Here is a 27434-nt window from a genome sequence, read left to right on the forward strand (position 1 = left end):
CTAGTAGAAGGAGAAACACAGTCTTGGGTCTTGGCTTGTCGAATTCTCAGCCAGGCCTCTGGGCACTGGATTGTCCCACAGCCTACAACAACAGCAAACGTGTTACTGCAGGACTAAGCATCGTGGGCAAGGAGGTAGCATGCTGAAGCCAGTGGAAGAGGCAGCGTTGGGACTTCGTCAAAGCAGGCCTGACAGTGAGACAGGATTGAGGTATGGTCATATCCCAGTGACACAGCAGCAACTCAGCAGCTGCCTGCCCACTAAGATGGACTCACCTAGCTTGGGAGAGAGACATAAGGTTTTGAAAAGTCCTCAGACCACTAGGATCTCAGAAAGCGAAGGAAGAACTGAGTTACACACAAGCAACCTGATTGATGTGAGCCATGCGTCTTCATCTGCCTCATCTGGTGGAGTCTAGCCCAAAGCTGCCCATAGTGGACCTCCACCCTGTGAAGCAGAGTGCCCTGAGGAGTCAAATGGACTGCATGCTGTGCTGTGTCCATCAAGATGAGCAAGCACACAGGAGCCCCAAGCGCCAGCTGGGACCAGAAACATTCCTCTGGCTCTTGGATTACTCTCACTACTGGGGAAGACAGAGCCAGTTCTGGGGCAGAGACAGCTCAGGCAGGAGCAGACACTTGGCTGTGGGACCTGTGTAACCAGAAAGTTCTCAGAGGCACTCTCAGAAGAATGACTTCAAATGAGTGAAGGATGAATGAGTGGGGTCTCTCCTACAGGACGTTTCTAGTGGAGTTTGATATACAGACCTTGGAGATGCAATGACAAAGAGTGGGAAAATCAGGCATCCAAGTGCAGATCCCAGAACAGAGTGTGACAGAGCAGGAATATATCTCAGAAGTGAAACTGGATGTAATGAGATAAAGAAAATGGAAAAAATACAACTTCCTGATAGGGATGTTACACAACTGGGTCTTCACTTTTGGTCATTTCAAGCCAATAAGCTTTTCAATCCCTTTCCCCCAGCTTTCCATAGAGGTGGATCTGGTCTAGAAAACACTCAGCTTACTTGGCTTGTGTCTGTGTCCACTGCAACACCCTGTTCTATGCCAGCTGACCCAGGGCAGCAGGCTGGCATGGGTCACAACTGTCCCAAGACTGTCCCAACTTCCGCTTGCTGAGCCAATACCTAGCCACAGAGCTCCATGAGAACTGCTCACTTTATGAACTGAATTTCTGGGCATTTGACAAGTTCTTCTGTGAGCTTTGTGGCCTACAGACACCAATGTGATTTTTCTCCAGACTGTTTTTAAAACAAAAGACAGTTCTAAAATCCAAAACCAAATCAAGAGTGGAAAATATCTTAATAATCCCTGGCTGCTTCTCCTGTCGCAGAAGAGCTACACTTATGCATAAGCGCAGCAATGCCATACAACTTACATCAGCCTCATCTGTAATGCCACAGCCCTATTTATGCAAGAAGTGTGTCTGCACTAGCCCCTGTGACCCACCGCTTAGCAAGAGGGCTTGTAAGCAGAAGCACTGATATTCTCCAACCCCCAGAGCACTCCCCCTTCCGGGTAACTCTCTGTTACATCCTGGGCCTGACATGCTATGGTATGGAATACCCCTTTGGCTAGCTTGCGTCAGGTGTCCTGTCTGCTTTCTCCCCTCTTCTCCTCCTCCTTGGCAGAGCATGAGACTCACAGAGTCCTTGGTCAGACTAAACATTACTTAGCAACAACTAAAAATGTCGGTGTTATCAGCTCTGTATCCAGGCTGAAAGTCAAAACACAGTGCTGCACCAGCTACTAAGAAGGAGAAAAACTGACTGCTACTGCTAAACCCAGGACACTTCCCCAGTTCTAATAGGAGGCCTTCACAGACTAGCTTCTGCTCAGACACCTATGCTGCAAGCCCCTTAAAGAAAACAAGGGCTACTTCAATGCCTATGTATCACCCAAGCAAGGCTGGCCATGGAGCAGGCTAAGCAAGAAGAAGCAGGCAAGAAGCCTGTCTGCCTGTTTTCTCAATGTACACTGTCTTTTTGGAAGTCCTGTGATTGAAGGCTTAACAACAAAAAAACAAGTCTTCCTGATGTTGCTCTCAGGGCTGCACTCACTAACAGTTTCAGCTTTTCCATCCCTGCAAGAGCACTGGCCAACTCTTGGGCTCTTCCATCTCCAAAGGCGTTCCATGACAGTGTAAGACACAAGAAATCCCAACTGTGAGTCAGTAGTAAAACTCAAGGGAACAGCAGCAGTGTACTCCTCACAGATTAGCCTGTTTACAAGAGCTTATCACCCTCATATCATGGCAGGTAAACATTGCCCGGCTCTACAAGCTTAATTTTGAGGAGTTTCCTCAGTTTCATCATGCATTTCCACGTATAGTAAGACATTAGGGAGTGTTACCACAGAGCCTGAGGACTGTGGTTATCTCCAGAGTCCTGCAGGCTCAGGGAATGAGATGAAAAAGATGGAAATGACTGCTGAGCACAGACCTCTACCCCAGGGCAACTCCAATAAGTTGCTAGTTATACCAGGACATTTGTAGCAGTGAATTATGTCAATTAGTAAATGACTAGTAAATTTATCACTGAAAACTATTTAGTGGTAGTTATCAATAAGTATTTCGAAGGATCAGAAGTGTACTGCAGTTGAAAATAGATGCAGACATTAAAACAAGAGTGACCTCTGTGTTGCAGGGTCTCCCCCTACCCATTCCTGCAGCAGAGTGGACTCAGTCAGAGATCAATATGATCAGACCAAAAGCTGTTTATTGCAAAGCATTAACTCCTTATAGACTATTGCTTACACACACCTACAGCAATTTGGCATATTATGATTGGATACTTGTCTTGAAGACCCTTAGGGACTAACATATAATTGCTTAAGCACAGGTGTGAGAACTTGACCTGGAATGCTTGCCAACAGTCCACAGTTCTCATCACTCAGTGAATTCCAGCTTCTTCTTATCTTGCTTGCTTAAGCTTCCTCAGGCCTCTCATGGCCTTGCTGTATCTTTCGGGGTTATTCAGAGTTCATGTACCAAATATCCATTCTCCTCTGAGAACTCTGTCTCCACACATCCTCACACTCCCATTATCTCCTCCATGGAAGGGCATTGTTGGAAGCCATAAGAAAGTGATTTTGAAGCACTGTCAATGATTCCACAGAGTTTCAAGCTGAAGGAGTGGGGAGAGAAAAAGAGCACAATGTGGTGGTGTCAGAACCAGTGGGGAATACAACCAAACCAGCCATTCTCTGCCCTGGTACTCAGTCTTTTGGAGGTGTTCAAAACATGGCAGCCCCTCGAACAGGGCATAGATACTTCCTTCCCCAAGGTCATTTTCTGATAAACTGTTAAGATTAATGGAAAAGCTTTGAGAGGCCACAAAAAAATCAGGTATAGTCAGAGAAAAGCCACCACAAAATAAAACTATGTGAATCAGAAAGTCAGCAAGACAGGTTAGTTTTACACTACTGATGATGTGCTGTTGCAATAGTAATCCTGCTCAGTACAAGAGGAACCACAGGGTCAGAGCCCTGGTGTGTGCACGTGGCTGAGGAGCCACTGGCGCAACACTACCATCTGCGGGCTTATGACTGAACACCTCTAAGTCAGAATCCCGCCTAGACAGTTGAGATCTACCCAGGAAATGACCGTCTTGCTCAGAATGTCTGGATTAAAGCCCTTCCTGAATCTTTGTCAGTGAAGACAAGCCTTCCTCATAGGAGAAGGAAAACTCCTATCTTTAAACCCAGGCTGATGCAGCTTGTCTAGCCTTGTATGGTCTTCCATCTAAGAGAAGGACACTCTTACAAAACCTACGATCCATGGACTTTGTTGTCACTGTCCCAGCTCACTAGGCCCTGGCAGTTAAACCTCAGGTGTAAAGGATGGGGCCAGTTCTGTGCATGCTACGCCTCACCTAAAAACTCCCCTGCGCAGGCTGGAAGGGCTTGCTCTCACTTGTTGGTATGGACAGGTGAGGGTCGAATTGGTAGGTGACAAGATGCATGGGAAGCTGCAGATCCAACCTTGCATGCAGGCAGACCAGCTCATGACTAGCTCGAGATTTCTCTGGAGATGACAGTCCTGGTCGGGCAATCCCTGATTGCCTAAGCACACTTATCAACCAGATTTGCATATCCCACTCACCCTTGGTCATCGTGCTTGTAGTAAGCATGGTTAAAGCCCTTCTCAAATCTTTGCTTGTGAAACCAAGACATCAACTAAAACCCAGACTAAGTGAAGACTCGAGAGAGCAGGGGCAAGCCAGACTGGCACATGGCAATGCAAGCTCTATTCCCTGCTTGGTAAAATGGGAATTACAGACTTGCTGTCACAAATAACACGTGTGTCCACAAAATAAATCCATTCAGCTGTGAATTGCTTGCACACAGTAATGTGGGGTTATGCATACTGGCTATAACAGGCAGACCTGTGGCACATCATGTATTGCATGTGAAACTGGAAATAAGAAGTTAAGGATGCTGGGAAGGGACTCTTCACTAGGGACTGTAGTGATAGGACAAGGGGTAATGAGTTAAGACTTAAACATGGGAAGTTTAGATTGGATATAAGGAAGAAGTTTTTTTACTGTAAGGATAGTGAGGCACTGGAATGGGTTGCCCAGGGAAGTTGTGAATGCTCCATTCCTGGCAGTGTTCAAGGCCAGGTTGGACAGAGCCTTGGGTGACATGGTTTAGCGTGAGGTGTTCCTGCCCATGGCAGGGAGGTTGGAACTGGATGATCTTAAGGTCTTTTCTAACCCTAACTATTCTATGATTCTGTGATTCTATACTGGAGTTACGACTGTTATGACTTGAGAAGAGATGACAGTAAGTGAAAATGCAAAGAAGACATGGTTCAAACAAAAGACACAGGGGACAGCTGTAACTGCCTCACAGCCTTCACCAGGGTGTGCTGCTCTGTCCTCATCTACCAGCAGACACAAACCATGGCAATACCTCTCCTATTCTAACATACTTCACATCTAAGTTACCAACACCCTAATTCAACTTTTTATTTAACAATAAACACATTAACAAAGGACAGTGGCATCACAGATGCAGCAGGAAGAGTTAATTCACATCACCACCATTCTCCAGTTTCATATTTAGAAGTTTTATCTCTCCCTAGGTCACTGCATACAGTAGTTCAAAGGCATGTAGCATGTGGCCAGAGAAAGCCAGCACAGGCAGACAAGTTTTAACATCTGAAGCAATCCAAGCTGCCCTGCAGGTAGGGCACTGCAGTGACCTTCAGTGTCTCCTCTCATCCTATGTGAAGTGTCTAGGAGAGATGGTGAGACTGTCACCCTGATCATGGACGAAGACCATGTGACAGCCTCAGGCCTGTGAGCTGGAGTAATTCTCACTCACAGAGTGATATGATCCATCCATTTGACATCATCCCAAGTGATGGGATGGTAGGTATCCACCATGTCCTACCTCATCTCTTCCAGCAGCCCACATGCCACCAAGGCTCTGGCCAGCTCCATGCCTCCCACTGGCCCAATGTTATTGTTCTGCAAGCTAACAAAAGAAACATAAGCATTGGAGGATTATTTTAGAATAAAGCTGTAACAAAAGCCCATACTTAATTTGCCAAGAAGGTAATTGCAACTTCTTTTGAACCAGCTGGTAATAACCTGGAATCCCTGTGGGTTAATCTTAATGAAGGGGCCTGGAAAACAGGGAGGCAGCAGCAGGGGCCAGCAATGTGGACAGCCAGTTGTTGTCTGTAACCCTCAGCCCTAAGGACATGGAAGTTCATGGGTTTGGCCGTGCTCACAGGGCAGGAACACAGTCAGCCAGTTACTGCAAAAGCCATAGCTGCATATTACCACAAGGAGTCTGTCCCCACCTCTGTGCACATGGGGGCAGTTTGGGATGAGTGGGGAACAGCCCAAAGAACAAAAAGCAGATGGAAAATCTCATGTCTGAAGACTTTATAACATCTTTCCAGTTAATTCAAGAACCTACCCAGAGGACTAAAGTCTCTCACCACCGGGATTCCTTTTCTAGGTTATCTTTTGATGATACCTTAGATGCATGCTGCAAGACACACCACTAGGCTAACTAAGCCCGTTGAGCTCTTCTAGATCCCAAATTTCTTGCTTTCCTACTGTAAAAGAGTATGAGAAAGTCTTGTATGTTAAAGCCTTGGGAAGACTCCATAAAAGCTTTTAAAATATAATACTGAATTCAGGGTTAAAAATGAGTCAGAGAGGCCTGCACAAAGCAGTGAGAACCACAAAAAACGTACTCCTATTTATGCTTACACTACACCAGAACAAAAGGACAGCCCGAGGCATCAGAAGCTCAAATAACCCATCAGAAGAGTTATTTTACTGCATATAGAATACCTGATTCATATCTAAAGTTAACGCTGTAAGAGATTACACAATAGTTGATGTGACTTGAGGCTTCTGAGTAATTGTAGAGGGTTTCACAATCCTCATATGCTGAAAATAATGTCTAAACAAGAGACCAGTGCATCACTGCAGTCTATGCCTTTTCCAATGCCTTCTTTCAACCATCTCACGTATTCCCAGGATAATCAACTTCCCTGAGGCAGAGGTCAACACTTACTGCAGGACCTTCAGGCTGGTCATGTGAGACAGACAGCAGGTAAGTTTCACTGCTGTTCTGCTTCCAAAAACATTCCAAGATAGCCTAAAAGAAGCAGAAATTAAATGTCACTGGCAGTGAACTACAGAGCCTCATTCCTCACCTGTGTGTCACCCACAGGGATCTGTGACCCCCATTCCTCACCTACAAGTACATGGGATTATGCTGAAAGGAGCTAATGTCCATGATTCAAAGCACAATGAGGGCAGGGGGAAAGAGCAACTAGGTTTTGTAATCCTGCAGCAGAAGTTAAACAGGGAAGTAAAACGGCCTTGCACTCCTCAGGAGCACAATGATTTCCCTTTGAGTTGTCCTGAGCTAGAATTCAACTGAAATTGCAGTTTTTAATATGTGCCCTAGTCCAGTACAATGTAATTGGAAGGTGTGATGAAGAGGTCCACCATTTTAACTGCAACTTTTCTCCATTTGTTCCTTTTTTATTTGGTTTATTTAGTATGGGAGGGTATATATGTTCTATGGACTGGTCTAGAATGGAATGACTGATAAAACTTCTGGCTGAGGAAAGATTCTGTCTGTCACCTTCCCTCCATTTCTGCAGCTATATGGATTAATGCTGATTTATTAAGCAACACAAGCACTGTTCAGCCGATATGCCTGTGCCACTGCCCATTAAGCCCCATATTCAGCTCTTCCCCACTCATGTACAGTTCTTGGGAATCTCAGAGTGAACAACCAATCCCAAACCTTCCACACCCAGCACCACATACTTATCCTATGTTGCTATGAGTTTTTACCCTGCTCTCCTAAGAACCACAGGTAAAAGTGATTTGAGCTTTACTGGAGTCATATCAGATTTGGTTTCTATGCCCTGATTTTTGCCCAGCTTCCTGAGGGGACACTGGAAATGACACACTCACAGTAACTCCTCCATGCTTTTGCAATAGGTAAGAGCTTCCATAAGCTTCACCCCCCAGCAGAGCTAGGAATGTTCCCTGAAACGCTAAAATAAGCATAAAAGACTCTCAGTGACTGAACAAGAACCAGAATGTACCAACTGAAAGTATTTCACTATTTGCTGGGCATAATAGGAGGCTAGGGTCAATCATGGACTAAACAGGGCTGCAGTGGTGTGTCCAGAGACTTAGTTTCTGGAAAAGAGCCTGGGGATTTATAGTGTTTCTTTGCCTAGTGCTCATCACTCCTGCCCCTGCAGGTACTGGAGGAAGGAGTAGTTTTCCCTTTCCCAGACAGAACTGTGAATTTCCTTTTCTTGTTCAAGTCATCGCCAGTTTTTTAATTGCAAAAGATTATAACAAATAGCCCAGAGCTGAGCCTTAACAAGCAGCCTGGGTGCTCTAATTTCCACTCCCATGGAGGAGTGACAATTTGAATCCATGTCTCTGAGAGTGAACCTTGTTTAGAGATTGTCTTCTCACTTTGATAAACTCCCAGTTTCACCTCTACTTCCACTGGTAAAAGCAAGAAGTGTAGGAACAATGGGACAACCACACTGGGAACCCAACAGAGCCTGAGGAAACTGCTGTGTGAATATGAGACTTATACAGTTTCCCACAGGCTTGCAGATTTACTTTCCAGGACACAACAGAGCCAGAAATCTCTGTGCAAACAGCTAGTGAAGGCTGGCAAATGCCTACCACATCTCCGTGGGTGACTGCTCCAGGACATGGTCATAACTGTCACTCCCAGAGAGCCTCTGCAATGGCAGACAAAGTCGTTGCCCATCCTTGCTGTACATGGGGAGGGCATGAGGGGGAACACTTCCCATTGAAGATGCTCCAAGGGCTGGAGCAGCTCTGCTCTGGAGACAGCCTGAGAGAGCCGGGCTTGTTCAGCCTGGAGAAGTCTCCAGGAGACCTTGGAGCAGCTCCAGTCCTTAAAGGGTCTACAAGAAACCTGGAGAGAGGCTTTGCACAAGGGCCTGTAGGAACAGGACAAGGGGGAATGGCTTTAACCTGACAGAGGGGAGACTGAGATGAGCTCTTAGGCAGAAGTTCTTCCCTGTGAGGGTGCTGAGGCCCTGGCACAGGTTGCCCAGAGAAGCTGTGGCTGCTCCATCCCTGGCAGTGTTCAAGGCCAGGTTGGATGTGGCTTGAAGCAACCTGGTCTAGTGGAAGGTGTCCTTGCCTGTGGCAGAGGCCTGGAACTGGATGAGCTTTAAGGTCCCTTCCAATGCAAATCAGTCCGGGATTCTGTGATTTTGTGTAATGTCTTCAATTACACTGAAACGCTGGAAGGTCAACATTGTATAAATGAAGCCAGCACAAGGCTTCCCACACAGGCTTCCCCACTGTCTGTGGCCATAACCAAAACCACTGCAAACAAAACAAATGGACTCACTTGATTCTCTTCAAGTTTTGCATTTCCAGCAGGACAGCAGCTAGTTCTCAGGCCTGGATCTCCAATCTTGTTGTGGCTTAAAGAGAAGAAAGGTTGTATTATAAGGGGAAATGCTAACAACCAGGCAGAGTATGAGATCTTACTTAAGATGTCCCATCTGCTGGATGACACCTCTGACCTTGGCAGCAGAATCAAAAGAGCTGCTTGTCTCAACTATTTCATTAAAGACTAGTAGCTGTTAACGAGGCATTAAGAAACTGCAAAGAACAATCAAAGTCACCAGATCTGTTAAGGGGTGTGAAATTACTTCAGCCAGAATACCAAGACAGGGAACAGAAGGTTATTACTTTCCAAACTACTGCAATGGAGAATGGACAGCATCTGACTAGAGCAGGAGGAGAAACAGCAGAACAAGCTTGGGGCTGGCTCTAGATTCACATCTTTTCAGAGCATGAGAATGCTGGATCTGATGTTCTCCCAGGAGAGAGCCTTTGGCAATGTTCTGCATCCCAGGAAATCCAGAGACGATTTAAATCCAGAGCCTGCTTAAACTATTTTCTACATGACTGCACCAGAGTGGGGATAGACCAAATTCTCCTCTTATGAATGTTAAGCTCTGATTTCCTGTGGTACAAGCTACCTCATACATGAGTGTTTTGTAGCCTCCCTGCTTTTGTTACAACATTGTGTATAAGCACATCTGGGTCTCTCCAAATGCTGGCACTAGTGGTCACCTCTCTGCTGATGAAGGACTGCAAGAACGGAGAAATTTACTTGAATTCCCTCCATGTAGTGCCTATTCATCAAGGGTTCTGTGAGTATGCAGCAGCCATCATTACCAATACTGTTGTGGTTCAAGCTGGAAAGAACATTCACAGGAAAATAGGCATTAAGCTCCTGCTATTCAGTATCACATAATTGTAAGTATGCAATCACATACTTACATAAGCCTCTTCAGAGATGGCATTTCACAAAGCCCCAGCACAACCTTAGGAACAGCAGCACTGCCAAGTTTCATGTGGCCCGAGCCAAAAGATGAAGTAACACAGCAACAGCTAACTACCCATGGGCAGTCGTGCAAGCACACAGAGCAGAGGAGAGCAGGATAAGAGCTGAGGAGAAGTGAGGATGTATTCTAGTTCCTGTGAATAGTTTTCACTTTTGTTCTCTAATGCAATTATACTGGATGTGTTTGTATTCTGACGGAACACCAAGAGAATCCCAAACCTCTGGAGCAAGAACGCAGCCCCTCATGGAGCAAGTTGCTGCTGTGACCACAAGATGGCAAACCTCTAGTGACACCACCACACATTGTCCAGTGACACTTCATAACAGAAGGGTGCTTTCCGTGCAGGTGCCTGGAAAAGCCTCCTCTGAATGCAGGGCAGCAGATCATCCTCCAGGAACGAAACGCTGTCTCTGGGATTGCTGTGCAGGAAATACAGCAATTTTGTCCCCAGCTGGGACAAGATCATGCAAAAACCACTACCAATAACTGCATAATTTCTTCACTGGACATTCCCTGCCACAGACTTCTGATCTCTGTCTTGCTCACTCATCGTTCTTGCAAATAAAAAGTAATTGTTGCTTCTTCCATATCTGAAGTCCCCCAGCCACTAGGAAAATGACATCTGTATATGGTGCAGGCAGAAGAGAGGGTGCAGTTTAACTAAAGCTTCTAGAAAGACCTGTCAGGCACTGGACAGCCTGGGAAAAAACACTTGAGCTCTTCAATGGCCTGGCAGTTCTGCAAGCCCGAGATCAAGTAATCCATTCCAGCTGGCATAATACTGATAGATGTCAGTCTGCAAAACAGTAAGGATCAAATAAGATCAGTTTCTCCACTGACAGGCAAGATGCCCTAACACAAACCACAGCCAGCACAGATATCAGGGAGCAGTACATTTGGAGAATTTTCCACACCTCCTGTGTACAGGACTACAAAGACTAAGTAGTTAAGACATGTTCACTTGATGTACGTGTACTGAACAGCAAAGTCTCTGCCTCAGCCAAACAACACCAGCATTTCACTGGGCAGAGGTGCTCTTTATGAGCCTGCCTCTTTCACACAGGCAGTTGAAGAGGGCTGTGAAATGGACTGACTGGCTGCACGGACACCTCAGAGCAGCTTCCAGTATCTGAAAGGGCCTACAAGGATGCCAGGCAGAAACACTTCATCAGGAACTGTAGTGATAGGACAAAGGGCAATGGGTTCAAACTTAACAGGGGAAGTTCAAGCTAGATACAAGGAAGAAATTCTTTCCTGTGAGGGTGCTGAGGCCCTGGCACAGGTTGCCCAGAGAAGCTGTGGCTGCCCCATCCCTGGCAGTGTTCAAGGCCAGGTTGGATGTGGCTTGAAGCAACCTGGTCTAGTGGAAGGTGTCCCTGCCCATGGCAGGGGCTTGGAACTGGATGAGCTTTAAGGTCCCATCCAACCCAAACCATTCTGTAATTTATAGCAGAAAAAGCTCTTCCACAAGCAGGGTGATATAAACTTGTTTGCAATGCAGAAAAAGAGCTACAGTCTCAATCTCAAATTGCTTTCATTTCAAAAAAGGGGAGAGGAAAAAAAACTCAAGACATGTACATGGGGCCCCTGTAACCACCTTTGGTATGAACTGCAGAGAGCTGCTGAGTTTGCAACTTAGACAGGGCCCATGAGAGATCACAGAGCTGATGGCCATATTCCTAACAAAAAGTGTTTCAGAGAGGATCAGTGTGGGTTGTGTAAATGATAAAGATGTGGAAGAGGACCAAGCATGGACACACCCAACTTCTTCAGCTCTGGAAGACGTAGCAAAATCCTAACAGTTCTTCAACATTGTGAAGCTCAACATGAGACCATCTGCAAGAACAGAACAGATCTGGACTGTCCACAGAGGATGACAGGCCTGTACTAACCCCACAGATAAAGCACACTGATGCTGGGACACTGCAGAATTGTCACAACACTGATATTTCACGAAGTCCCATGGGTACTCCCAGCCATGATAAGAGAGTATAGGTTACCTGGGCACAGGGGAAAGATTTAGATGCCTCTAAAGGATACCTCAGGAAGCCACTAAGTTTTTTTTATTTTCCATCCAAACACTACATAGGGAAACCAGAGGGCAGGGACTGGGACCTTGCACTGGCCTGTCCCCTGCCCTGCTGTGTGCTCTCCTTCACACACAGGCACAAGCTACTCCCTTCCCCAAAACGTCTTTTCCAGTGCCTGGCAGCTCACCTCAGTTCCTGAAGCTGAGCACAGTTTTCATGAACCCTTTGGTCAAAGTCAGCATGCTGATTTCTGGTTTTCACAGATTCAACCTGCAGGATACGCACACACAACTGTCAATGATGAGCAGCAGACACTCACAGCATTATCTGCTGCCCCCTTAGGGCCAGGATTACAAAGAGCGTAGAGCTTTGCAGATGCCCAGCCTGGCCTCTCCTGCTATGTCCCATCTACACCACAGTCCAGTGCAGAGAAATACAGCCCTTCCCCAACTGCACAAGAAGGTAGCTGCTGCCTTCTTCAGCTACACAAAATGAAAAAGACACTAATGGTATTCTCTTCTCTACACATTCACACAGAAGCCAGCATGTCTTAGGAGTCTTCAGAGTGCTCGTGTCTCCTGAGTGCTCCTGGTCCTGCAACAAAGGCAAGCAGATTTGTTTACCTTTGTATAGGTCCAGGAAGGGCCTGAAGGAGGGTGGTCCCAAAGACACAGGCACATGAATAAGGTTTCTTCCACATGTATGGCACAGAGGCCCTCTGAGACTGAGCCCATAGAGACCAGAGAGTCAGACACTCTTGACGGTATTTTTCATCTCTTGGCAAGTTTCAGAACAAGCAGAAAATATTGATAGTCACTTTCTCACCTGCTAACGTCTGATTCCACCTTCCCCAGGTAGAGTGGGAACCTTATACCTAATTGGAAGAGGTATTTATTTTTACATATTCTGGAAAGGCAGAGATTAGAGGGCATGATAAGCTTTGAAATCTTGACAGAAGGTAAACTCCATAAGAAAAATCACGAGGACTGGATGTGACAGGACTATGCAGTGCACAAATGCTAACCACCCACCTCTGAAGAGGTATGCAGTGGTCAAACTAGTACTAGAGCCAGCCTAGCCTAGGCACCTTTTCTCCAACGGGTTTCCAGGAACATGGTGTCCTTTCCGTTAAACCCCCTAATGCGTGCAACCACAAACCTTCTAAGCACTTCAATCCCTTTTCCTGAAAAATATCAGGCTAAAAGAAAGTATCTGGAAGACAGCAGAACTTTATTGTTACTTACATGATCTCAGTAATGTTTCCACAGGTCTGGACAGCCAGGTAAATAAGGTTCATGACACTTTATTTATGTACCCAAGGTTCTTCCATGCTGCAAAGCAGAATACAGGCAGCTCTGCTTTAGTCACATGCATGGATCCATCTCTGTCTCTGTCAGCTGAGTGCTTAGTACTCTGTTACACACAGAGTAACAGAGCCCAGAGCTTTGTTCATCTGAGTAATGACTACACAGGAAACAGGATGCAAACTGGGAAGAGAAGCAGCTGAGCTTCCCTGCAGAGGACGACACAAACACCAAGTTCCCTCCTGCCTGCACACCTCTCACAGCAATGAGAGGGAGCCTGGCTGTTGTGTTCTAATGCAACACATTCTGGGAGAAGTGAAGAATTTGTTACCCAGGTGAACTGTGGGATGCTCTGATGAGACTTCTGTTGAGGACACAGTAGGAATGTGCTCACCAGAATTAGCAAGCTACTTTGTGAGGCAGGTAGGGGGTCTACAAAGACAGCACAGTTTATGGCTACAGCTTTACATGGTGCTTAGTAGGAATGAAGGAGATAAAGCCAAAATACCCTGTCACTCCTGGGGTTTTCTCAGGCCAGTGCTACCTATCTTTGGAAGAAGCACATTTCATTTTTGGTTTTTATGAAAGATCTTAGATGATCAGATGCTTCATATCAGTGTCTCAAACAGCACAGTGACATAGTATATGATTTTCAGAGGACTCAGATTTTTTCTCAGAGAATGCAAAAGTCTTTCTGCAGCCTAGACCATCATATTGTTATATGAGGATCTAGAAACAAAGGTCATTGTAATGAGCAGCTTACAAAGGAGCCCACCCAAATGGATTCAAGCAGTCATTAACTCGTACCCTGTCAGACTAGTGCATTTTCAATGAGCAAGCACAACTTTTCCAAGTGTTTTGGTTGAAATTTGCACCCTGTGAGTCTGAAACTATATGAAGGAAAATAGTCTGAGTTCCTTAAAACAGTTCAGACTTTCTGACTCAGAAATCTAGGGCATTACAACCTTTCCCCACAGAGAACAAAATACCTTGCAGGACTTCCAAAAAAGATTGTGGCAGCATTTCAAAAGCATCTGTCAAGATGTTCTAATACAACATATATGTATGCTAATGGTGCAGCTTCTCGTAGCATCCTGTCATGTGAAGTGAGAGTCAGTGGGGAAGCAGGAAGAGAAAAGGATGTGGGATTCTCTGTGATGTAAAATATCACCGCGACAGGAGCTAACGGCTACAAGAGGTTTTGTCTGCCTTGTCCCTAGAAAAAGGACACCACTTTTGTTAAAGAAATTACACAAAAAATGTGTACCATTACCTCAAAATCTTTCTAGGGTCATCTCTGCTTGTCAACTTGATGAGTAACATTGCTTTGGAGCATAAACTGCACAGAGAAGACATGTGAGTGTAAGATTTGGAGGGAAAATTATTGTTTTCCCAATGGTCAGAATTTAACAATACATCAAACTGCCCAAAGCAACACAGTGCAGCAGTGACAGGGTACCTGACCCAACTCACCTCTCCCTGCAATAAACCAGCCCAGAAAAATGAGGTTTTGCTAATGCTAAATTGGTGTAAGGCAGCACTAGTGGCTGGAGAAGCAATCCTGATCTGCCCTGCTTTTGTCTGCCTCCTCGTGTCCCTGCACTCTCTAACACATATTGGGAAGAGCTAAACCAGGAGAGTGATCTGCTTTAAAACATCCCAGCCAGAAGATTTAGCACCCACATTTACCTGCAGGGATGAATGGAGCTGACCCTGGTTAAATTCTGTTTGCAACAATCCAACTGATCTACATGAACATAAGCGCTGCTAAGGGCAGTTCCACAGCATGGCCCAGGCTTGTTAGAAAAGGGTGAAATTTTATGTTAAAAATACTTATATTTGAAAGTTTGTAAATCAATAGAAGGCCTTTATATATTAACAAGTTGTAACTTTGCTGTTCTGTACCTTAGGTGTAACTTTGCCATTCTGTGCCTTAGTTGTAATTTTGCTGTTCTGTACTTTAGTTAATCTATAACTAAACATCACAGTGGTAGTCCCAGCAGTAGAAATTAACACAGTCATGTATGAAGAATGGTGCATGGGTGGATTTAAGAAAGTATTGTAAAACCTTATCCAAGCAGAACATGCAGATTGGCCAGAGGCAGACAAGTTAAAACAAGAGAATGCTGGCATCCACATAATGGTTGGGGTCTGTCCAAAGAACGGAAAGGTGAAAAGGACAAAGAGAGGAAGACTTCTTACTTCATCTAAGGAAGACTCCTTACTTCATCAGGACGACCACCAGAGGGCGGCTGCGCAAGCACAGAAGAGGCTGATGCCGTAATAGACTGATGAAGCAATCCCTGATGCATTATGTATTAGTCAAGGAAGAAATTTAGGTTGAACATGCATTAATTGCGAAATTTTTGATGTATAAATTCCGGACGCAATGAGACGAGGTCGAAGCCAGATTTGGGCGAGTGCCCCTGGTTTCCCAGTGCTGCAATAAAACACCTCATATAACCATTCTGGTGGTTATGTGTCTATTCTTACGCTAAAAATGTCAGCTGGCCCAATCTCTTGAAAGCTTTGCCAAATTACACCAGCGAAGACACCTTCCCTTGTAAACAGTGTTACTCTGGGGTCTGGCCTCCCTGAGCATTTTCAGCAGGGGAGAGGATGGAAGAGAGATATATTAAAGGGGCACTTTTTCCAGTGGTGTCGCATGGGGAATCAGTCATGAAGGGATAAAAACACAGTAAAGCCCCATCAAGACTGGCAGACCACAAGACAGCTCTCTGAGGAGAGAGCTGAAGAAATGGGTCTGTTTCACACATTACACTACAAATACAGACTCCTCCAGCCACCTCTCCTTACACTCCTTGGTGACAAAAGGAGTGTTTTGGGGGCTGGCCATTCCAAAAGCACTGCCCTTCTGCTTCATGCTTGGGATGCATGAGGAAATCACTTCTCCATCTGCTGGTACTTGTGACACTAGGGAAAGAATGGTTTATTCCCTGAGTTATGCTAATGTTATTGCCCCCATGGAGCTGACTCCCCATACCGCAGCTGGGGAAGAGGGTGAGGTGCTGGCAGTGGCCTCACACTCATCTGCCTTTTCCCATCACCTGCCAGAATTAAGCTCACATCATCACAAGGGCATTATCATCCCTTTCCTAGTCTCCAGAGCATTCTGCATCCACTCAGCTCCTTGGGCATTTGCTCTGCCCTGACCCAGGAGGGAGATGGCTGCAGCCCTGATCAGCAGTTTTGTACATCTGTCTACTCATACTTTCAAGCTGTTCAGCCATGAAACAGCTCACCCTGCTTCCACCACCCTGAATGGAGCTTGGAGCAAAATGGCTCTTCAATTGTCACACCCTGGGGACTCACATTATAATCTATTTAAGATTTCATTAGGAGTTCAAAAGGATTAGATAGAGTGGGTATAGTTTTACTTCATTCTGTCCCAAAAGGCTATGTAAAACACCTGGCTGTGTCCTAAGCTGTAATCAGAAAAGAACATAATTAGGATGGAGTTTGAAGACATGTTCCTCTATCACTCCTCAAATGCCACAGCTTGAGGCTTTAAATAGCAAAAAATAGGAAAAGTACTCCTGATCATACCTGAGGTCCATTGTTTTAATGTCTTCCAATGTAAATAAAGACCGAGCTAAGAAAAACACAGAATTCAGGGAGATATGGTTACCATTAAGTCTACAGGACAGATGAAATCAGCTGCTGCAAGCTAAGATATCAGGAATTTACACTGCATCACCCAGCCCCTTCCCAAGTGTGCTGCCACAACCAATACCCCCACAAAACCCATCCATGAATAAAGAGAAACAGGAGCTACTCACTTGAGAGAACTTAACCTTTTCAAATTCGGGAGGGACTGAAACAACTGCAGCAGTCCTGCATCTCCCAGATAATAATTTAAAAGGTTAGGATGTAAAGAAAGACATCTAATTTTCATAGAAAACAAGAATAGGAACAATCAGTTCTCAACAACAAAAGCTCTGGAAACAGAGCACGGGCACCCTAATCAAACCAACATATGTACTGCCCCTCTCCACTGACAAGTAAAGCCTACAGGAAAACTAAGGACCAGAAATAAACAACAGAGGACAGCCAAAAACCTAGCTCAGGGCTCATTCTTTTCTCATGTCCACCAAGTGACCCCTCTGGACTGAGGAGTCCTTTTTAATGCGGTTACCAGGGACCAGAAGTCCACAGCTCTGAGAAGCGACTGATGTAGACAGAGCCCTGGGTTAGTCCTGGAGAAGGCTACTAGGCTATGATAATGGAGCCTAAGGACGGCAACAAGCTACAGCCCATGTAAGATCAAGGGACACAATTGCTTAAAAAGAGCAAAGGCTAAAAATCTCTTCCACAGGCTGCCAGGCCTAAGGGAATAGCTAGCTCTCAGATGGTGGTGCACAGACTACATGCTTGTGATGGTCCTTCTTTTGTCCTCAAAATCTAGATGTAGGGGGTGTGCTGGCTAGCCCTTCCATCAGGGCTGCATCTGCCCATCTCTTGGTGTTAGCACAGCACAAACAGAAAAAAGTTTTGGTGCTGAAGGTCCCTGCACACCATACATGGGATCACCAGCAAAAACACAGATTCCCACCCTTGGTTTGGGTGGGATTCCTCAGTTTCTGCAGCTTTGCCCTCAAATGGCCCAAAGGCAAAAATGACACAACATTTCCCAGCTTTTGTAGTACCTGAAGTCAGGCTAAGTGATCAGGCAGCCCCTTTCTAAATTTATGTCCTGCAACCTTTGCCCTAAAACGGCATTAGAACTGTATGTCTTCTTGGCAAAGGATATTAACCCAGGTCTATGCCCTTCATGAGGTTACGTCTCTACCACATCTTCATACAACACTGCAGAACAAACAAGTGGCATTTTCTCAGTATCCCAAAGAGCTGCAGATAAGGACCATAACAGTTAAGAAGAACTCACTCCAGCTCAGAGATGCTGCTACATTCCTTCAGGACTGCACACAGCTTCTCTAGGTTGCTGGCTTGAGAATGACTGTCTGTCAGTCTAGGAGGAAAGAAATCAACAGTCGAGGTCTGCAGGATTGCAAACAAGATGGTTAACTTCACTCCTTCAGATAAGCAGAGGATAAAGGAGGAGACAGCAAAATAAAGAATCCTCTTGAAAAGGCAACATCATGGGAGCTGATCTGGTAACTGCACAGTCACCATGCCAGTTCTGTGACCAAGATATACAACCCACAGTCTATTTTAACACCTGTGGACAAACACAGATGCTAACGACAGAGCTTCTAGTGCTAGAAGGTGGAAATAGGAACACAGTGACAAATGAGTGACTGAATGAGCCTTTACCAGCTCTTTTGTGCTTCATCATTCAAATCTGAAGGTGCAGGTTATGTCAGCTATAGGATCCAGAGACAAGACATGCATGAAGTACAAGGAAAATCTGCCATGGTACCTTATTTTTTTGTGGGGTAGTAGGAGTCTGGTTTTCCTCTCCGTATTGTTGGTCATTAGTGAAGCACACAGCCTCTTCCCTAAGCGAGCACAAACCCAGACAAGAGTAAACACTTTAAACACTTCAGCAATTCGGCAGTCCCTAGGGCTGCCTTGGCTCTAGCCCACATCCATATCTTGCCAATAGCAAGCTACTCCTTAGTGATTAAGTGAATAGCTGAGCATGCAGGCAACTGGGCAGAAGGCAGAAAAACAGATTTCTCATCTAACCTACAGTTTGGAGAATTCAGGAGAATTCAGCTTTTGCCTAAGTATGTTTTATGGAAAGAGTCCATTCCTGAGCCAAAGCTTGGCTATTCACAAATAAATGGAACATCCAAATCCTGAAATATCTCAGTTTGAAACGTCACCTGGTACCTTAGAGGAGGAGATCATGTGTGTCAGGCAGTCACTCTCTTTCAAGCACAGCCACAACTGGGTTGCATCCCATGATAGCCCTGCTGTTCCTCCCTGGAGGAACAGGGAGGAACTGTGTACTGTGAGAAATGTTATTTTACAGTGGGCTCAGTACATGGAAAACAAGGACATAAATAAGTGAACCTATGGCTCCAGGAGCCACAGGAAACCATTTCTCAGTCAAAACATTTGGGTTGAGCTGTTTTGACAGTAATTTTCTGAGGGGGGGAAATAAAATTCCAGATTTACTTTAATTTAGGAGTACTGTGATCCAGAATGAAGAGTATAGTGAACTAGAGGGTTTTAAGAGCGCAGGGATCTGTGAATTTTTTTTTGCAATTTGACCTGGAGGTGTGAGGTTCACTTGGGTTTTTGCTCTTCACTATTACCAGAGAGCACAATTAAGGATGCTGTGGATTGAAATGTCCCCTAGAGACATGAAACATTAACACTACAGAAGGCAGAGACAAATTTCAAAGTGGCTAAGGAAACTAGGAGAAAGTACTACATCTAGATTCAGATGGAGGGGGAAAAGGAGCTGCTGTGAGGTAAAGTGTTAACCTTGGTACCTAAATGGAATGTAAGAACTAAGATACTGAGAAAATACCATTTGTGCACACACACTCTTACCTAGGAGGAAGGGAAGAAAACTCTGTCTCCTGTAAACCTCAGGACTGCAGTCTCATGACAAAGGCTGTGAAGGAGAGCGTAGATCAATGTCACATTTTAGTTACTTACTGGAATTCTTGTTGGATTTTTTTTTTCTCTGCAATCATTTAAAGTACTCCCCAAGCAATCAAAAAATAACCTCCTTTAGTTTTAAGTGCTGGTTGGATCACACTATGTAATATCAGGTGCCCCACTTTCTCTGAACCATTAGAGAAAGTGCAGACAAAATGGTTACACTTGAACTTCTGAAGATTTCAAAGTGAAAGTAATAAGATAATGTAAGGCTCGACTCCAGGAGATGTCACTGGTTCCAATATCCTTCTGAGATCCTCTCTCCAGAACTTCTCAGGGCAGAGAAAAGACGAGTCTGTAACTGCCCACCACACATGAAAGGACACATAGTACTGTAGCTTCCCAAATGCTGGTTAATGGCTCAGACAAAATCAGCTCACAGCAGTGTATTACCAAGTGCCAGTGTTAGTAATCATGTCTGGACATGATCCTCACCTACCCCACTTTCGGGGTAACTAAACAAAAACCTTAGAACATAACCCTCAGACTTGTATATTGGGATTAACCCCAGGAATGATTCAAGACTTACATACCTGATGTGTACTTCCGTCATCCTCTGGCATGTACTTACTGACTTCAATAGACTGCAAATGCCATTAAGAGAGAGGAGGTTTGACTGAGACTAAGAAAGACAAAACAGACAATTAGTTGTCTGGAGCACCTCTTCTCTGGAGACAGGCTCAGAGAGCTGGACTTACTCAGCCTGGAGAACAGAAGTCTCTGGAAGACCTTAGAGCAGCTCCAGTGCCTAAAAGGGGCACAAGAAAACTGGAGAAGGGCTTTGGACAGGGGTCTGTAGGGACAGAGGAGGGATTGAGATGAGATCTTAGGCAGAAGTTCTTTCCTGTGAGGGTGCTGAGGCCCTGGCACAGGTTACCCAGAGAAGCTGTGGCTGCCCCATCCCTGGAAGTGTGGGATGGGGCAGCCCCCAGGGGATGGGGTTTGGAGCAACCTGGTCTAGTGGAAGGTGTCCCTGCCTGTGGCAGCTGGTTGGAACAGGATGAGCTTTGTGGTTCCTTCCCACCCTTCAAACCAGTCCGGGATTCCATAATTCGATGATCTCTGAGATCACACAGGACTGTCCTAGTGGAAGTAGTCATTGGTGTGCTTCATTCTTGAACCTATTTCCTATCAGATGTGGCATGGTGGAAAACACACACGACTGCTACTCCTCAGGAAGTGGTTTCACAAATGGACACTTCAGATGCACTTAGATGAGTTTCTGTGCATGATGCTCTGAGCAAGTGATAAATTCACAAACAGTCCCAGTCTTATTGGCTGAATCTCACCTTTCCTTCATATTGCTCAGAGCTGCTAGAGTGGTAGTCTGGGTGAGGCCTTTGCCTCCTGGATTCTTCCTCAGCATCCCTGGTCCTTGCCAGGCACAAGAAAAGATATACTTACTCCAGCTGCTTTGAAACTGATATCCAAGGCAGGCTTTCCAGCAGACAACTACAGCCTTCATCTCCAAGCTTGCTACCTGACAAACTGAGGTATATTCTAGTTAGTGTGGGCTATTTTGAACAGTATAAAGCAACAAAGCCCTCAAAATCTGCTTGCTTTCCCTTTCCTGGACTGTTTTTTTTCTTTTTTGTTTTTTGCCTGGACTGCTCTTCTGTCCCATATCAATATTCCCTGCCTATCACTGCCCATGAAGCAACTTCAGACAAGGACATGATTCATTCTTTAGCCCCAAAACCATCTTACTTTAGAAAATCTAAGTGGAAGTAGAAAACAAGAAATCAAATGAGTGTTTATTGTCCTCCTGGAAGAAAGGAAGGCAAAAAACACTGGGTGACAAAGATCTCCAGATCCCAATTCAAATCAGTGAGATAGAGAAACTCGATTCAAGATATAGTCTGGACTGAACTGCCTTGCAACAGCTATTCCTGCGTTTTCCAGGGCAGACAGGCTAGAAAGAGCTTTACAGCTGAAATCAGATGGCCTCACATTGAGGAAAATAAGGAAACATAGGGATAACACTTATTGCAGTGTGCAGGTTGTGAAATGGATCTCTTGCATTCTCTCAACAGAGCTGGATGGCTTTTGGAGGTTCATGACTCCCCCACTGCAGTCCTGAGTCCAGCTCTGGGGCAACAACACAAGAGGGACATGGAGCTGTTGGAGTGAGTTCAGAGGAGGCCATGGAGATGCTGTGAGGGCTGGAGCAGCTCTGCTCTGGAGACAGGCTGAGAGAGCTGGGCTGGTTCAGACTGGAGAAGAGAAGGCTCCGGGACCCCTACATTGTATCAGGCTCTTTTTATACAGCATTTTTATCTTTTCAAACATCAGTGCAAAGAAAACCCCAAGCCATCAAACTTACACATCAACTGTAAATACCTCAAGAGACAGGTTATGGCTTTTGGTACAGTGACACCATGCATAAGTGCTGTCACAGACAAAGAGTCAGCCCTACCACATATTCCAAAAAGGTAAGAACCCTGGAGACAAGGGTCACACAGGAGCAAACCAAACTCCTACAAACAGAGAGTGTTTCCCAGCTCCCATATGATGAGCTGCTGAGTTACGAGAGCACTGATTTCAGGCCAGATACTTGAAATTTGGGCAGCAGAGTAGCAAGAGTTGTTCAAAATACAAGACACAAGGTGTTCAGGGAAAGTAACTCTTTTATAGAAGAAAATGGTGGTGTTTTAAAAAACAAGCAAACAGGGAAGCTTTCAGGCACACAAGCACTCCTTTGAATCAGCTGCAGAATGTACTGATTATGGGATGCATTGGTACACAGCACCCTGGGTTGCACGTCTCAAACAGCATGTTTGGGGGCCCTGAAAGGAGAAACCCACCTATGGTCCTGTTGCCCAAGTGCCCCCATCACCCTCCCCTAAGCCAGAGGGGATCAGGAACATGCTGCACAGGGTTGGTGGCATAAAGTATATGGCCCATGGTCACTAGGAACACGCCTGAGGTGATGCTTGGGGTCCCACTGCCCTTTGCCCACCCTTCCAAGAGACAGTTCTCAGAGTGCTGGTATCCTGCAGACCATAAACAAAAGCAGGCATGGACTAGAGTGTGTATGAGCCAAGAAAGAATCCTCCAAAATCCTGTGTTTCATTCTCCTAATGGAAAGGAACAACCCAACCATTCTTGGTCATCTGCTAGGCTGCTTGTGGGCCCCATGCTCTGCCCTGTACCTGCATGAGCAACTTACAGTTAGGATGTACCATCAGAAAGCTTTGCTAACAGCAAACTGCAAGGTATTCCAGTTCTTCTTAATGGAGGCAAAGAACAATCAGTGCTGTCCTTTTTACAATAGTATTGCTGGTCAGGAATAGCAGTTTTCATTTCCACTTTTGCTCCTCCACCTCACAGCAGACAATATTCTCTTCAGGGCAAAGTAATTCTCCCCCTGGCTGCTCCCCATGTTCTACACATTAGCAAACTCTACACATACTCCTCTGAATTCAGTCACAAAAATACAAAATGAGACCTTTTCCATTACAGGATCCAAAGAGATCCTCCTTAAAAAGGCTTTCCAGCATTAAAGCAAAGCACCAATAGAGAGCACCTGAGATTGCTGTTGTCACCTCTTCTTCATCTGGCTTATGGTGATTTCACACTTTCTCATTTGCTTGCAGGGTTCATTCAGAAATGCCCATCATTTTCTCTCTTTTCTACTACACTAATTACCCTATTGTTTGATTGTTTCAATCAAAACAAAGAAGCATACAAAAATATCTTTATTTTTATATATATCCTTAACATCCTTCCCTCACTCATAAATTTCTTATTTCGTAAATTGCTTCAGTATAGAAGTTATGCTGTTCAGATCAGCATTTCTCACACCTTCTTTCTCACCCTTCTAAAACAAATCAAGGCTCACCTTTCCAACCCTTTTTCCCCACCAACCAGCCCCTCGCACTCACTGTGTTTACCTCAAGTGTTCTACATTTTTACAGCTGGCCAGAATTTCCAAACAGTCAATGTCCATGAGACATCCTGTAAAATCCAAACGACTCAAACCCTGGCCCAAGTTCATGACAAAAAGCAAAGCCAACTTATTCAGGGGCATGAGTCTAAAGTTTTTGAACTCGCACTTGAAATTCAGCAGGCTCCCGATGTGCTGGACTACTCTGAGGTCTTGTGTTTCAAAAGTGCAGTGGCAGAGCTCGATGACTTTAGGCCCTTTCAGATTAGTGGCTGCCAGTTTCTTGAGAAACTGCAGGATTACATCCTGCTTATCCTGCATCCAAGCTTCATCTTGTTCAGCTAGCAGCATGAGAAATGTCCTATGTTCTTTTGACAACAGGCCTGAGAGAAAGATGTGAAAACTTGCCATTATCTTGGTCTTTGCCTTGTTCTTTAAAGTCCATTTTGACTTCAAAAAGAACTTCTTCCTCAAGTAGTTCTTGTCCACCCTCTTACTTACCATGAGACACAATGCTACAAAAATCTCTTGCAAACTCAAATGCACAAAGGTATAGCCAACCTCTGGGCAAGCGCCACTCATCTTCACCTCAAAAGCAGTCAGCAATCCATGTAAGGAAGCAAATTCCTTCATGTGCTCTGGAATTTCTCCAGCATGAAACATAAGCTTTTTTCTTCTAGGCCTTTCATTACAAGATCACAGAGACCCAAAATGGCCTTTTGTTGCAGTGCAGCTTAACCTCCTCACCACCTTCATGCTCTCCCTGCTGTTTATTTATGAAGATGAGAAGCATTTTGATATAAAACTGTGTCATAGTCTAAGAAAGCTCCACATTCGTCTGATGTTTAAGGAGCAAATACTCCAAACAGCTGCACATAACATAACACAGAGGAGGGATGTGACACATGCTGAGGAGCTTAATGTTGTTCTTCAAGTGAGCAATGGCTTGCTCTTTGAATGAATGATGATGAAAATAGTGGCTAGCATATTCCTTAATCTTCTCATGGTCAGATCCCCACATTTCTGCTAGCAGATTTACAGTGGTTACTAAGAAGTCAGGTAGTCTCATAGGTCGGCTGGTGATCAACACTGTGCACCCAGGCAGGAGCTTCCCATGACAGAGGTCTGCAAAGAACTCATATATGAACATACAGGAAGTAAGGGTTGGCCTTCCCTCAGAAGAGCCTGGCCTGTCCATGTTAGCTGCAAACTCACCCAGCCCATCAAAGATGATCAGTGTATGGCAGGTATTTTCCAGCAGGTACTGGAACACTGCATCAGGGCTGTCTTCTGTCTGAAGGAACAGGGCAAACAAAAGCGCTTTCAGAGTCAATTTTTAATAAATTCAGCCACCAAAACTCAAACAGTAACGTGAAGAGAAACTAAGGTAGGTCACCTTCACCTTCAACCATTTCTGACAGCTGCTGTGCATTAGCATGGTCCTGCCTGTCCCTGGTTTACCAAACAAAAAGATCACCTTCGTTGTGCGTGGTGGGACCACACTACAAAACAGACCCGATACTTTAACAGCTGTATCCACAGCTCCTTCTTTTGGCTTATGAGCACCTGCCACATCCTCTTGGGATTTCTCTGTTCTCTCTTTTAAGCAGGAGGTTTTGCTCTGCTGAATGACAAGGTTGACAGCCAGTGGCTGCATTTGTTCCTGCACTGCTGCTCCTGCTGCTCTCCAGCTTCCATATCTCTGGTGGACAGAATCCATGAGAAGATGCAGGTACTTTTTAGATGCATCTGTGAAGAAAACAGAGCAAGTTTGTGGGTGAAAAAGTTAGTTCTGAACAGTGACAGATCCAAAATACTACCATTTATAGACAGAGAAAACATGGTCTTGGTCAGAGGCTGCTCCACACAGCTGGGTAGAGATGACAAATTTTGAACACATGAAAATAACTTGTACTTTTTCTTACTTTTACACAGGGGCCAAAGGAAAACAAAATAAAGGGAAAAGATGAAACAATTTTTTGTAAAACTTAAATCTTATTATGTCTTTAAGCTGTTTGTACGTTATGCATATAGCCTCCTGTTCATTAGCTCCCTGTTCACCCACACTGGCCTTGTGCCACACTTGTCAGCCTACCAGCACCTTGGGACACTGCTTTTGGTTTGAGAACTGGAGATCCCTGATGGTATCAGCATCTCTTTGCTAAAGAGAGAACAGTGGCAATCATTAAGGGTGCTCAGCATCTTCTGAAAAACCCTATCCTTACTCATGTCAGCAGACAAGATCTGGCATCCTGGGAGCACCTCAAGGCCTTTCCTGTATGCAAATTGTCCATCAAAAAACAGCTCCAGCCCAGCTGCTGGGAGCTTTGCCATGCTCCTTGCGTTCCCACATCAGACACTGGAGCATGGGCATCACAAGGCTAAAAGCAGAGGTGAAAAAGGGTGGAAGGACAACTGATGAAGTAAAGGACATAGACTCTGGTGCAGGAAGGACAACTGATGAAGTAAAGGACATAGACTCTGGTGCAGGACAGCCTGCAGGTCTGCTCAGGCTACCCAGTCCTTCCTGGAATTACTCTGGCTCAAATCTGTCATCATTCCTCTATTCAGTTCTCTGTTTTAGAGTGAGCAGAAACCATACAAGTTTTAAATGTGCTAGAGAAATGGTGGAGCCTTTAGTGGGTTTCCAATTGCCAGTATAACTCCTGATTTGGCTTTAAACAGATCAAACACAGGGATGACCTACAACAGAATGCTTCACCAGCATACCACGCTTCTAACAGAGTTCTTAGCCTGTGCCACTCTTCTTCACTAGATTTAATACACCTCTGCAAAGGAAATGGATGCTTCTCGTTATTCACCAGGTTCCATTGTCTGTGTATCTTATAACCTGCTGCATTAAGAGTTTATGCAGCTACTAAACAAAAGTTTCCCTCAAGCTGAGAGGCTGGGGTTTTGGGTATTTAAATAGGTCATTCCTCAGAGGCAAGCACACCACTGCTTTGCTGCTGGAACTTCTACATACCAAGCTGCTGCTGTTCCACATCTTTCTCATGCATAGAGCTGCTGTGATGGTGACATCGAGCAAAACCTGAAAGTTGAAAAGTCAGAAACATGTCAAATGAGGATTTTGAATAGCATACTATTAAAGCTGAGGAAAACTCTCCAGCAAAGCATTTGGGCAGCTGGAGAGACAAAATCAGAGAGACGAAACTATTAGCAAGTTCAGGCTGAGTTTACAGAACTGCTTTTGCAAATGCTGAAGTAAAAGCAGAGGGGCATCTAGCTACAGAAAGTCAGTTTGGGCTGGTCCTTATGAGGCTAATCCATCCTCTAGTCTCACCCCAAATATGCTACAGTTCTTGGGAGTGACCAAAGGGTCTGGGATGGTTTGAAGGCCTTCAGTAATGGAGCTCCCTGAACCTCTCCAGTCAATTCGTTCCAACACTTCAGTTTGTTTATACAGATTTTCCTAGTGGATAACAACAATCTCACCTGCCTCAGTGTGAACTGCTACCTCTCCATTCTCTCCACTTGAGTCTTTCTGTAGAGAAATCAAGCAAGTTCTTCATCTTCCCTGAGACACATGATCAGGGTTCCACATTTATCTAATACTGGAACATGATGTTGTGTTTCACAGAGCTGCTTATAGCCAAATCTTACCCCTCTCAGCCAGTGGCAGCAGAGACATCAGAAACATGGAGGTGCAAGCTTCTGGTGGAATCCTGG

General features: G+C 45.1%; 1 protein-coding gene across 1 annotated transcript; it reads right to left on the minus strand.

Annotated features, from left to right (window-relative positions):
- On the minus strand, nucleotides 1-27405 carry NLRC5 (NLR family CARD domain containing 5). The gene is given in 42 exon segments (XM_013129808.2): nucleotides 1-82; nucleotides 1179-1233; nucleotides 1236-1261; nucleotides 2085-2162; nucleotides 3062-3145; nucleotides 3237-3320; nucleotides 5418-5501; nucleotides 6561-6644; nucleotides 7478-7526; nucleotides 7529-7560; nucleotides 8919-8966; nucleotides 8968-9004; nucleotides 9698-9777; nucleotides 9863-9947; nucleotides 10641-10723; nucleotides 11693-11732; nucleotides 11735-11763; nucleotides 12145-12202; nucleotides 12205-12227; nucleotides 12783-12863; nucleotides 13202-13291; nucleotides 13910-13990; nucleotides 14063-14090; nucleotides 14093-14145; nucleotides 14535-14600; nucleotides 16079-16195; nucleotides 16660-16707; nucleotides 16829-16918; nucleotides 17062-17146; nucleotides 18169-18255; nucleotides 18668-18741; nucleotides 19748-19771; nucleotides 19773-19811; nucleotides 20392-20480; nucleotides 21259-21358; nucleotides 23752-24418; nucleotides 24421-24465; nucleotides 24468-25081; nucleotides 25083-25147; nucleotides 25150-25493; nucleotides 26731-26796; nucleotides 27369-27405. Coding segments are annotated over 42 exon segments (4131 nt in total).
- Between the last annotated feature and the right edge of the window lie 29 nt (nucleotides 27406-27434).

Source organism: Melopsittacus undulatus, chromosome Z (genome assembly GCF_012275295.1).
Source record: "Melopsittacus undulatus isolate bMelUnd1 chromosome Z, bMelUnd1.mat.Z, whole genome shotgun sequence".
Taxonomy (NCBI): domain Eukaryota; kingdom Metazoa; phylum Chordata; class Aves; order Psittaciformes; family Psittaculidae; genus Melopsittacus; species Melopsittacus undulatus.